General features: G+C 39.5%; 1 protein-coding gene across 1 annotated transcript in view; it reads right to left on the bottom strand.

The window, feature by feature from the left end:
* VPS41 (VPS41 subunit of HOPS complex) overlaps window positions 1–13969 on the bottom strand; it is a 183990-nt gene that overhangs the window by 67772 nt on the left and 102249 nt on the right. The window contains exons 8-9 of the mRNA XM_037507289.2: window positions 6576–6695; window positions 5332–5478 (exon numbers count right to left, since the gene is read on the bottom strand). Coding sequence (XP_037363186.1) covers window positions 5332–5478; window positions 6576–6695 — 267 coding nt within the window. The remainder of the gene's footprint in view (window positions 1–5331; window positions 5479–6575; window positions 6696–13969) is intronic.

Raw genomic sequence — 13969 nt, 5'->3', positions numbered from 1 at the left:
ATATTAACTAGCACTAGTGACCAACAACTGGCAACAGTTGTGAGTTAGGGGCTTTGTAACAGAGAGAATTCTTTTCTTAGGAGGATTATAGTGCAGGAGATACCCAATTAACTAAAATGTTTTGCTACAGTGTGATGTAGAAGCACAGTTTAGAGCAGTTTAGAGGGATCACCTGGCAGGACAGGAAGGTTTCCTGGAAGAAGTGGCACGTAAGGTGAAGAAGGAGATGAAGCACAAGTGCAAAAGGCCAACTTGACAGTCCAGGGCCTTCACCTGGAAGGTGAACTAGAGGGACAGAGGAGGGAAGGTGGGGGCAGAGTGGAAGAGTTCGGGTGCTTGATCTGCAGAAGCCTGGGAGCCTTGTGAAGGATGAGGCTGGCATCCTGTAAGCAATGAGCATCCCTTGAGGGACTTAAAAGGAGATTAGCATTATCTGATCTGCACTTTAGAAAGAACTGTCTGTTTTCATATGAAAAAATGTTCAACATCACTTGTCATCAGGGAAATGCAAATCAAAACTACCATGAGATACCATCTTACACCAGTGAGAATGGCACATATTAAAAAAACTAGCAACAACAAATGTTGGCGAGGTTGTGGAGAAAAAGGAACTCTCCTGCACTGTTGGTGGGAATGCAAACTGGTCCAACCACTATGGAGAGCTGTGTGGAGATTTCTGGACCTACTAAACATAGAGCTTCCATATGATCCAGCAATTCCACTCCTAGGTATTTACCCAAAGGACACAGAAACATCAATTCCAAAGAACACCTGCACCCCTATGTTTATAGCAGCACTATTTACAATAGCTAAGCTTTGGAAACAGCCCAAATGCCCAAAAATAGATGACTGGATCAAGAAGATGTGGTACATATACACCATGGAATATTACTCAGCATTCAAAAAAGATAAACACATGCAATTTGCAGCAACATGGATGGCGCTGGAAGGGATCATGCTCAGCGAAATAAGCCAAAAAGAAAAAGAAAAATACTGGATGGTCTCACTCATAGCAGGAATCTAGAAAACTTAAATAAGGGATCAGGAAAATGAATAACTATAAGAAAGTGAAAATCAAAATCAACAAAAAACTATGAACCAGAGACACTTTTTGGCGGGTGGGGGCCGGGAGGGGAGGGATTGGGGTCAGAATGGGGCATGTGCAGTTGTATGGGGGAATATAAAAATAAAATTTATTATTTAATAAAAAAAAAAATCTGAAGAAAAAAAAAAAAGAACTGTCTGTTTTAGGACAGAATTAAGGCAGGCAAAGTCAGAGCTGAGGAAACTTGGCAGGAGGAAGAGAAGTGGAGGGATCTGACATAGTGACAGAACTTGGGGACTGACCAGGCCTTTTCTAATCCTCATACCTGTCTGAGAGGTGATGTTATCAGCCCTGACCCACAGAGACGAGAGCACTGAGGCTGCAAGAGTGAATCAAGCCACACAGCTAGAGCCAGAACTAAAAGTGAGGCCTGACTGTATCTCCCTGGCTATGCTACTGCCTCTCTGAGGACCAGGACCCCGGCACTGCTGGAGGCTGGCAGTAGCTCAGCCCCATGTCCCTGGCCCTGTGGCCTGAGCTTGCACCCACTGCCCTCTCTCACAGTCAGAACATCAGGTGCAGGTGGGTGAGTAGCAAATGCAACCTTAAGCTCGCATCCTGCAGAAGAGCAGATCAATGCTTTCAAGAGCTCTTTACATTGATAGGTAGTTTCTCATCCATGAGCACTAATTTGCTTCATCCAACTGTCCCCTTTGCCTCTCCACTTATGTGTCTGATAACACGGCATCTCCAGTGGACACAGACAAAAACAACTTCTGATTTTTTACCCTCTAAACATGATTCATGATCCGTCAGCTGTCTCTCCCATCTCAGTCACTGTAGCTTCATTTTCCAGTTCCTTGGGTAAAAAAAGTCACCACTGACTTCTCTCTTTTTCTTACACTCTCCATTAAACCATCAACAAACAACAACAGGTCAACCCTCAAAATATATCAGAATGCAATGATTTCTTACTAGCTTCACTAGGCTGATCGAAAATTATTTTATTATATATATATATTTTTTTTTACTGAAGTAGCTTCCTACCCAGTCTCCTTTTTATACTGTCCAATTGCTGTTTAGCTGCACACAGCAATCAGAGTCATCATTTGGAAATCCAAGCTGAACAAAACCCTCTGCTGGCTTCCCATCCTAATCAAATGAAAAGTCAAAGTTTCACAATGTCTATGAGGCCCCACATGATCTGTTTCACTCCAGTATACTCCCCTCCTCCATCTTCTCTCCCTCTCCTCCGTACCTGTTCCATCTTCTCAGCGATGCTGGCTTCCTTCACATTTCGCAAAGACACAACAATCAACTCCTGACTCAGGGATCTCACACTGGCTGGTCTCTGCTGATACCCCTCCTCCACAGCTGCATGACTTCCTCCATTCAGAGATGCCTCCCTATTAGGTGGTGTCTACCCTCCCGTCTTCCCCCGTTTTAACTTTCTCCTTTTGAGCAGTTTCCGGTGGTATTTATGACCATCCACATGCTAGGTTTACTTATATGTTTGATATTTGCCCTCTTCCCTCACTAAAATTTAAATTTACCAAAGGAGAGGATTCATTGGGTTATTTATGTGTCTGCAACACTAGAACACTGCCTGGCATACTGCAGGGACTCAGCTAGGTATTTTTCAGGTAAATAAACAAATAAATTAAATGGCTAGCTCTAACTGCACACTTTGCTACAGTCTGGCGTAGATTAACTCCAACAAGATTGCTTTCCACCTGAGAGATTGTCTTGTCTCCTGGCCTTAACAGAACACAGGAAATTTTTTATCAGGTATGTGTTCAACATATCGCTGACTGAATTTGAAGAGGTAACCCCAATGAAATGAAACATTTAACATGAAACATTTTGTGAACTGGATCATAATTTGAGCACACTGAATGTGTATTAGTTTCTTGTGATTGCTGTAACAATCAAATTTATACCACAAATTTGGTGATATAAAAAAGTAGAAATTTATTTTCTCATTACTCAGCAGGTGATAAGTTTGAAGTCAGTTTCACTGGGCCTAAGTGCCAGTGCTGGAGGGCTGCACTGTTCCAGGGCTGACTGTCTTCCTTGCTTCCTCGAGCTGTGGCTCGGCATTCCCTGGCCACACCTCTCCAACTGCTGCTTCCCTTGTCCCCCTGCCTGCCCCTCACATGTGGCAGCGCTCCCCCTATATGAATGCAGGGGGCCAGAGCCCATCCAGGTAATGCAGAATAATCTCTTCATCTCAACATGGTTAATTACAGGTTGCTGAAATTAGGACCTGCAATGTTTGGAGGACATTATTCAGTTAATTAGAGAAAAGTATTCCAGGTAGCAATCAGTGAGCTTCTTATGGATCCCTAGAGGCAAATTTTCCCTATTTTTCACCAAAAGAAAAAAAAAAATCACAACTTTAAAACAAAGAAAAAAGCTACCAGTCCATTTAAGAAATTTAAAAAAATATCAAGAATGTAGGTTTACTGGCTGAGTAACAACACACAAGGGAGAGGGATATGATAGAGTCACTGTTTTTTTTTTTTTTTTTTAAAAGAGGCATGTTTTTATTTATTTATTTGTTTGTTTGTTTGTTTTGTTTATACATGCACTGGGTACAGTCAGAAGCGCGGGAGGGTGAGAGAATTCACCAGAGCCAGAGCGGGGAGCAGAGCAGGCAGAAGGACCGAAGTACACTGCTGAGGGGAGCAGCGGGCGGCAGGAGAGGTCTGCGCGCCATGTGGGACCCTCCTCCGGTGGTGGCCGGGGAGCAGCCGGGGATCGAACCAGCGCCGCAGAGGCTTCGGGCAGCTTCGCAACCCAGCGCTCTACCGCTGCGCCACCGGGGAGGCCCTAGAGTCACTGTTTGTGACCTCAGCGAGCACAACTTCCTACTACCGTCATTGTGAACAAATTGTGTTCATTTTTTAAAATTTATGTTATGTTTTTACGTAGAAGAACTGGTGCGTAGGCCAAAGATGTGTGTGTGTGTGTGTGGGAGGGGAGTAAGAGGAGTCGCCAGAGACAGAGTGGGGAGCAGAACAGGCGGATTTACTGAAATACATTGCTGAGGGGAGCAATGGGTGAGACAGGTTGAACTTAAGCCTTAGCGGTGATAGCACTGAAACTTATCCCCTAGGCCAGTGTTCATTTAACACATGCAAATAACTGTCTTATGCTTAATTAAAAAATGGGGAAAAAGAACCTGAATCATATCAATGTAAATGCTCAGTGGACCTTATCTCAAGTACACAAAAGTATACAATGCTTGGTATATTAGTAACAATCATTGCATTAATGACTTTTATGCTTTCCTTGTCTAAACAGGAGTACATTTTAAATAGCCACGCCTCTTTCATGACTTTCCCAGAATCTTATGGCATAAAATTACAGCTGATATTTAGTAGGCACTTATAATATGTCAGATGCTATGCTAAGCTCTTCATAAGCATTACCTCATTTAATTCTCCTAAAATTTATGGTCTAAGAACAGTTAATACTACCATTTTTTAGATAAGTAGAGCAAGGATCACAGAAGGTCACACGATAACAACGCAAAGTTACAGTTGATGCCAGGTCCGCCAGACTTCTTCCATTAGACTATTGCTGGGATACTTCCTCAAACTATTTTGACTTAGCTTGTTTTTAGGATTTTTTTGTTTAGATTAAGCTGCATTATTTTTAAAGGGAAACAACTTTTGGCTCTGAAGTATCTAAAACAAGATAGGCAGTGGTAAGTATGAAATGAGTATGAATGACCTTTGGGTCCCCTTGTGTAGAACAGCTAAATTTCATATACTGGAGCACAAAAAGGGCAGATAATTATATGCCACAAAATATTCCCACATCTTATTATCAGTAAGTCTGGGCCTGTACTCTGTCAAACTAATACCATGCATGCAGGATGTTTTAATTTTAGCCTTTTTTTTTCTTTCCACCATCAGTTCTAATGAAGAAGTTATTGGTCAAAGCTAAGGGAATAGAAAGAACAATAAAGAAAAAAAGCCTGACTAACCAATAAAACTAACCACATGTTCTATAAATAGCCAAGGTCAACTGGGTTATGGGAATTCAAAGATCAAAAAAAAGCACCGTGAATGCAGAGAAGGGCATGATTTGTTTCGTGACTTGGAGAAGAATGGATCTTCAAAACATATGCATATGAAGGGATTTGAGCATTAGGTGGACAACACTATTCAGGTCAAAACATTTTGATTCTGAGAAGCCATTCAAGAACTCATATTCTCCAGACTATCCTCAGCGGATCTATAATGACATGGACTCATTAAAAAGACAAGCAAAACCACCTTGACAGAAGTCCCCCAGCCAATAATCAGTGTCACATTGTCCTTCCAGCAGAGACTGCAGGGATACATATCTGGGCGAAGACTTATATCATCTCGGGGCACATTGGTGATTCTTTGCTTTGAGGTGATGTCAAAAATCTTTACACCCTGGAAAATAAAATAGCATTAAGCATCCTCTACTTGGGAGAAGGAAAGTAAAGGAAAATTTATTAAGAGTCTCTGCTACCCATTACTGAAAACCAGCACTGCAAAATCATGTGCAGGAAAATGCTCTACTTCACACAAACCCCCTGAGAACCCAAAACAAAAGAAAACCCCCATCCTCCTTTTTGCGCAAAAGACATTTTTTTAGTGGAAGACTCATATCTAACACAAAATAAAAGGTACTGCTATCAAGAGCCACGTTTCCAGAGTGACAGACAAGTAACATTTCTAATTGTATTGTTCCATCACATAAAAGAAGTTTGCTTTTTAGAAATGCTCTGAATCTGAAAAACCACTATGTAAAGAAAACTACACCTGACATTTTAAAGTACTCAAATGGAAACTTCAAGCAGCCGCTAACTATAAATAAACCAGAGGCCACAGGTTTATTTACCATTATTGTAAGCCAAGAGAAGGAAGAAAAATCCTGAAAAGTAAGGTAATTTTGGGGAGATTTCTATCACGTAAAGCTGAATAGAACTAACTTACTACATTATACCTTGAAATTCCAAAAAGATATACCTGATGTCAAAAAAAACATTTTTTAGACTTTCTACTCACCCTAAGTCATATTAAGTCAACTTTAAATAAGTGCAGCATCAAAAATTACGATCCACTTTTTAAAAAGCAAGCCTATTTTTGCCTGTGATTATACTGGGAGTAAAAAGAGAAATCAGCAATATCCTGTACTTGTTTCAATATCAACTGTTACTTGCCTCCGGCTAATAGGCAAATGGTATTTTCAAGACCACATTCCCAATGCAGCCCTTCAATTATTAAGATGCCTTTTCATTTTCTTGGCTATTCTCCATGCCTCAGGTTTCTTTCTCTAAGATAGAGTCTAGAATAAGTTGGGAATTACTCTTATATGAAAGCCAAAGGAAATCTAATTTCTTTAAGCTTACAGGTATATTAATCGCCATTTGTATCTTTCAGAAATGACCACCACAGTGGGTTGCATCTCTCCCTTTGCTACAGTCCACTCAGTTCAACCACTCTTCTGGCTCTGAAAAACCGCTAGGAAAATGGAAGTTTTTTACCATGTTATTGGCCCAAGCAATCAGATGGCCTCTCCACTTCACACTCCTAATGTTCCCTTCCCCTTCATGCAGAACAGAAGACTTCCATCTGCTCATCCAAGACCGTTCAAACAGCAGCAACTAGGGATAAAGATCATAAAAAATTTTAGAAAGAGAAGCATACATTAGATTTCTTATTTACTATTTTTGCCCGTTAACTGACCAAATGACATACAAGCTATTCTCAATCTTTTATGTAGACTTACAGTAGTATTAAATTTGCATTTTGGAAAGCATTTCCACTACATCTTATCCTATCTAGGGCACTGCTTAAAATGTATTTGCGTATTGATGTTCTTACAAAGACTAGCCACAAGATGGCACCAAAATACCAAATTTTGTGGAAAAGAAGCTCCATTGGCCAGTGATGAGTATCACAGAGAGTTCCTGGAATGATTGCTAGGAATTAATTAATTTTTTAAATCAGGAACTCAAACCTTCTAATTTTTTCCCTGAAAATAACATGTTAGTCACGGATTAAATGCAATCATTGGAAAAAAATTCTGCTTTTCATTTAACCTGAGAAAAGTAAGTTAACAAAGACACCTGAACAGAAATTCATGTCAGAAAGTAACAGAAATTTGCTTTAGGATTAAACACCTTTAAAAACCTCATAATGGCTATCATCTTTATTCTAAAGGGAAGAATCTATAATGAAAAATCTGCTGGAAAATTTTATGACTAAATATATAACTGGTCAAGATGTAGTACTATTAATTCATGCATTATTAAGGATACAATAAAATATTTTTTCTTAATATAGTCAATTTAAATCCTTTAGCAAAAGTATCTATACACTGTAACTTCATATATATAATATATAATTCATTTGAAATTTAAAATATGTGACTTTAGACATGAATCATTATATTTACCTTTTAAAAGCAAATGTTAATGAAAGACCTTACTCTGAACAGAATCTTAGAGTCAATTTAAGTCAATTTAAGTCGACCTTAGCATATTTTGCTTTCTTTCCCACCCCAAAACAGGAAAATAATAGGGGAAAGAGAATTCACATTTTATTTAAATTTCTTCATGTAGCTTTCTTAATAGCTGAGGCTCCTACAGTTAAAACAATAAAGAAAAAACATCCTAAAATTAAGTGTGTCCATCTTCACTAGTCAGCCTAGTATGGTCCTTTTAAAATGCCGTATGACTGAAGTTCTCGATTTCCCAGAAGCAAGGTAACCTCACATCATCAATTGCAAAGAAGAAAAGGGCTTTTACTGAACATATGAAGTTCTGTCTTCCATTAGATAGATACTGGAAATAATCTATACTTTCAACAACCTTCTAACCCATTTTGTCCTCTCCAGCTCAGGTGGTAAGTAAGAAATCACTACCACCAGCTTGACTTGTCCCCAATTAAAGACCTTTAGGTATGTCCTCTGTCTGTAATTCAGCCTCTCTCTCAGCCATCATATAGAGAATAGAGGCAAGGAGGTCATGGAATGTGTTTAGTATTTTATGACAGGATAGGCTTAAATTCAGGAAGGAGAAAGCTTGAGAACATAGCTCTTGCTATACAATGTCACACTACACTAAAGCTAGGTACTTGGGCCTCTCTGGTGGCATAGGGGTTAAGTCTCAGCATTATCACCACAAGAGCCTGAGTTTCATTCTGACCAGGGAGCTAACCCACATATGGTGCAACAGACCTCTGCTGTCTCACCCGCTGCTCCCCTGAGCAGTGTGGTTCAGTAGATCTATCTGTTCTACTCACCACTCTGTCACTGGCCGCACCTTTGGCCTACCCCAGTTCTTCAGCAAATAAATAAATAAATAAATAAATAAATAAATAAATAAATAAATAAATAAAATAAATAAAAACTAGGCACGTAAGGAAAATTACATTAAACACACAGAACTGATGAGATCAAAACGTCTTTCTTCCATCTGTGGCCTGGATCTGGTGGAAATAACTTGAGAAGTAATCTGCCCCAGGCGTACCCCTCCAGCCACTACTGGAAGCAATGACTGGCTGGAGGACTACAAGGAAAATGTGATGGAGAGTGGCATCAAGTTCTTCTCCCTACTAATCTCCACTCAGAAATCACCAGTGTCATATTAGGAGGAAAACACACTTACTCTATATTAGAAACATTAAATACACCTCAAATTTACGATTAAAATTTCTGGAAAATGATAGAAACAGGACCCCAGTGAGGGCTGTGATTCAACTCACTGTAAGAACAAGCTCTCCTTGGTGGCACAAGGGGTTAAGATGAAACCTATGAGGCAATCCGCAGCCACTGCAGCACGATTTCGATCTCCCGGCCAGGTTGCTACCCACATGGCGCAGCAGACCTCTCCTGACTTACATGCTGCTTCCCTCACCAGTGTATTTCAGTCAATCTGCCTGTTCTGTTTTCCCACTCTGTCTCTGGTGAATCTCTCACTCCCACACCTCTGGCCCGTACCCCAGTTCTTGTATGCAAAAATAAACCTTTTTTTTTATTAAAAAAAAAAAAAGAACAAGCTCTCCTGGGTAGCTGTTTGAGCAGACACCTGAATGCCAAAACACCCATCGCTCAGGTAACATGAGCTGGAGGTGAGGACTTAAAGGGAGACCTTCATGCAAGGAACACAGACTGTGGCCCCCATTGGCACATGACCTTGAATACCCAGTCCACTATCACTTGTACACAGCTTGGAAGGGAAGCAGGCACGCTGGTACTGCAGTAGTACACCTCCAAGGCAGTTGTGCCAGGTATGCAAGGTGGGCAGCACCTGCTCAAATTTCAAAGTGCTTTAGTAAATACAGAAAGTGAGCCTTTTCAAAATTCCAGCATTTCCCTGCTGCATCAAGGATTACATTCTTTCATAGGCATTTCCCTGACAGACACTTGTGTTCCAATTCAGGCAAACGTGAAACGTAAAACTTCTGTAGCCATTGCCCAGAATAAAAGATATGGACCAGTTCTTAACAAAATCTATGACAAAGTCACAGTAATTTTAACTCTGAATTCTGAATATGGACTTCTTGCAATAAATGTGAACCTAAACAAACAAACAAACAAGAAAGCAGTAACATGGAAAAATTAAACATTTGAGAAAAAAAGATTTATCTGGGGAAAAATAAAAATTTCTCACTCCCAACTACATATAAAGTAGATAAATAAAGAAGAACTTTGACAATTCTTGTCATTCTCGGGTGACAAGAAAATTAAGCAAGAAATTAATAATGCCGCATAAGACAAGGAAAATGGAAATAAAAAAATACTGTCTATCAAACTATACTTTGAAACTTTGAAAATGAGAATACAAATGCTAAAAACCTAAACTTTAGGAGATGCAATCAAAGTTATAAGCCAGGGAAAGTACACTGTTCTAAAAGTTAACGAATAAAAACACATGTGAATGTAATAGCTATTGAAAAAAAAAAAAACACTTTATTTAAAAATATAAAATGAGAAAAGAGTAAGTGGAAAGATACATTATGTTCCGGAATAATAAGACTCAAAATTTTTAGTTACAGTGACATTTTAACTAAGTTAACCTATGATTTTAAAGCAAGCCCAAGAAAACGCCAAAGGAATTATTTCTACAACTTCCAAACGCTATAAATTCATTTGAAAATACATGAGAATAACAGGAATTTTTGGGAGAATAATGGTGTGTGTGTGTCGTGTGTGTGTGGATTTACCCTGCCAAGCAGTAAAACATTTCATAAAATTGACACCCAAATTGTATAGTCATGGCCCTAGAATTGACAGATAACAGAAAAAGAAAGGAAATAACTGAAAAAGATGTATCATAAAGATAAAATCAGATATGGAGGGGGGTTAGAGTGCTACAAGATACCCTTAAACTACTCAGCAGAAGTCGTACCATCATTCTAGAGGGTCCTTCTGGAGGGTCTTTAGCATATGGACTCAAAGCTTTAAATATGACCCTAAGGATCTATGCCTAGAAATTTATTCTAAGAAATGATTACACAATTAAGCAAAAATGTACGTAGTTATTTATAACAGTCCAAAATAGACTTATGGCTGAGGAATGATTGAGTAAATTGTGGTAGATCTAAACAACCGAAGAATATAAAATGTATGACTTTAAATATGTATATGGAACATGCAAATTACAGTACACATCTGTTAATACAAATTTCATATGCTATATATGCATTGTTTTATTTTTACAATTAAGAGAACTCACTAGAACTTAGAGGAGGAATGTTGATTTTTTTTTTTTTAAGATTTACTTATTTATTTATACAAGCACTGGGTATAGTCAGAAGCGCGGGAGGGTGAGAGAATTCACCAGAGCCAGAGTGGAGGGCAGAGCAGGCAGACTGACCGAGTACACTGCTGAGGGGAGCAGCGGGCGGCAGGGGAGGTCTGCGCGCCATGTGGGACCCTCGCCTGGTGGCCGGGGATCGAACCCCGGGCATCGAACCAGCGCTGCAGAGGCTGCAGGCAGCTTCGCAATCCAGTGCTCAACCGCTGTGCCACAGGAGAGGCCCGGAATATTGAATATTAATTCACATAAACTGTAAAGAAATTTTAACTCCTTTAAAAAAACTGTTATAAATGTTAGTGCAATTCTAATCAAGATCCAAACTGATTCCAACTGACCCCTCCTTCTGTGGTGTGCTTCTGCTTACAGAGGAAGCTGAGGGGCTGCACCCTGGATTCCCTTTGTTTCCTACTCTAGCTTCAAGGAAAACTTCCAGCAAAGGGCAGGAAAAGGAAAAGGGGGAGACTTCTGAATTCAGTCTCTCTCATTGTTGAGTCAAAGTTTTCTGAGTTCTGTTACAATAAACTGTGTGTGCCCTGATCTGATGGAATCAAAGGGGCAAAGAGGTGTCTAATGATATTTTTATAGTACAGTCAAAACCTCTATAAATGAAAATAAATTTTATGAATCTAATATTTCATAAGTTTCAAGTTATTTTCCGATGTTTCTCAAATAGCAGTTATTTCAGTCATTTTATTTTTATAATTTATGGTTGAAAACTAAGAAATGATTTGTAAATAGTCAAATATATTAGGAAGGCTCATCATTCAGGAGAATTCTTTCCCCTCTAATTCTTGATTCTGTAATGTTTTAAGGCCAGGCTGGTTCCATCACAGGTTAATGAATACCATTTTTATTTTGTTCACCGAAATTCATCTCTCAAACAGGCTGTAAATGCACCGGGAAAAGAGACCACATTTTATACTTTGCTAGACACACCAAGCATAATAAATATTAGATAATGAGTAGGATTTCCTTGGTCTATGAGTCTTATTCTTTCCTTCAGAGTCCATACATACAATGTGTCTGCTGTAAGAGGAACTATGGGAATTCCCCCAAACCCTTCGGGTATTCAGTCCATCTTTTGTTAATGAAGTCCTGTTTTTGGACTCACTGGAGTCTGCCCTAATCCCAAAAATCTGAAAGAAAGAACTCTATGATAGATTCATACATTCAATACATCCTCACTTGGAGAAAGGGCTCCTTTATACTAATTCCATGTCCAACTCACAAAAACATTGGTCTAATTTTCTTTACTCAACACCAGGAGATATAATTAATGCACAACATATCAAAAGTTTGAGAACTGAGGTTAGTCTTCCCCTACTCAGTTTGGGTCAGTCAGTTCATTTATTTCAGTCAGTTCATTTATTTCATTCTGTTCCTTTATTTCAGGGATGCAGATTGACCTTGTATTTGACCTTCATAGTGAGCATGTGAAATGTCTGCATGACTGCAGAAGGTGCTCCCTGTTGCTACAGTGGCCACTTCTCCTGCCGCCATCTCACACCTGGCCCACTTCTTTTCCTCTCTATTACCAGCCTGGCCCCTTAAAACATTTACTTCTGCCTTCCCTCTCCACTCCACTTTCTTCTTTACGTATGAGTCCTAGTTTTCAATCCATACCTAGTATAAAACGTTAAAGGTCAACTAATTATGGAATCATTCCCGTTACTGTCCTCTAAGCTCTCCAAGTAAAACTATGTTCCACATATAGGATTTGATTGCTAACATTCTGTAGAATGGAGTTTCATATAACAGGATGAAGAACCCAACAATCTGCTCTTTATTTTTTTTATCCTCATCTATGAGAATTTCAGCAGAAACACATTCCTATGCTAAGGAAAGTCCCGCTTTAGTGATTTAAGAAAAGATACCGTTCCTACAAACATTCTATGCTAATTTAACTACCACAAAAATAGCCGCCTGTATTTCACTGACATTTAATAAAATCCATTTCTTTTTCTTTCAGTCATAAAACTGCCTAGAGACCTACTGAGCACGAATGTTCTACAAAGCATTTTAGAGGGTAAGCCATTGAGTGAACTACCCTTAAAAGCAGCTGGTTAATTTATTTGGTTCATCTTCCACATCCTGTAATATTGAATTGTCATTATCACAATACTGAGAGCAATTTAAGCTCAATGGGAGCTAAGTACATAGAGAGGAAAAACTGTTTCCAAGAGGTCTATTTTTTGTTGGAGAAAGTATTTTAGGGCTTTATTTCCCATAAATCCACATTCTGGCAGTCAGCACTCTCAGTACTTATATTTCAATAGAAGCCCTCACATCCTCAGCAATATACTTTATTCTCCTATGTTTTGTGCTGATAAATCTATCCAGTACTTTCCTAAACTACAGAGTGGCAAGGATGCACACCCCAGAATCTCCCACACATGTGCAGGGATTCCCACAAGGTTGTAATAAGGCAGCTGGTTCTGGAACCATCATACCCATCATTACAGATCACCCCACTCTCCCACTGGAAAGGGAGTAGGATTGGTCCCTTTTTAATCATCTTGTGATCTTTCAAGTATATAAATCACTTGACTCCTTCAAGCTTCTTAAACACCAGCAACACTGCTTGCTCTCAGGCGGACAAGAAAGGAGGAGACCCTGGGCTGGAGTGTAAGTCCATGGAAAGTCTCAGATACCAGGTGTGTCCCTACAGGAAGGACAGGGGGGCTGGGAGACAATAAAGATTCCACAAAGATAAAGCACTCACTCTGAGATGATCCTGGAGCTCAAGGTTATAAAAGAAATATGGAAAGTAAAACTCGGCAAATTAGAATAAGCCAAATGAGACTGTCTCAGTGATACAGACAAAGGGGGTGATAATGAGGAGGACTCATGACAGAAGGATTTAAAATTCCATTACTATAAAAGTATTAGGAATGACATTTAAAAATTCAAGAAGGCAAGTGAACAAAACAGTAGTGAGCATGGAGAGGACAGGGTGGTGGGTGGCTATAGCAGTTAGGTCTTGAGTCTTGACAGAGGTCGGGTGACTGAGAGGACCCCAGTGAAGCAGGTAGTGTCTCTGTCTTGCTTTCTGCTTCAGCTCAGTACCAACATTTAAAACATGATGTTGGCCCTCCCTGGTGATGCAAGGGTTA

Source organism: Talpa occidentalis, unplaced genomic scaffold, assembly GCF_014898055.3.
Source record: "Talpa occidentalis isolate TD23 unplaced genomic scaffold, MPIMG_talOcc4v2.1, whole genome shotgun sequence".
Taxonomy (NCBI): Eukaryota; Metazoa; Chordata; class Mammalia; order Eulipotyphla; family Talpidae; genus Talpa; species Talpa occidentalis.
This window is presented reverse-complemented; position numbering and strand designations above follow the sequence as displayed.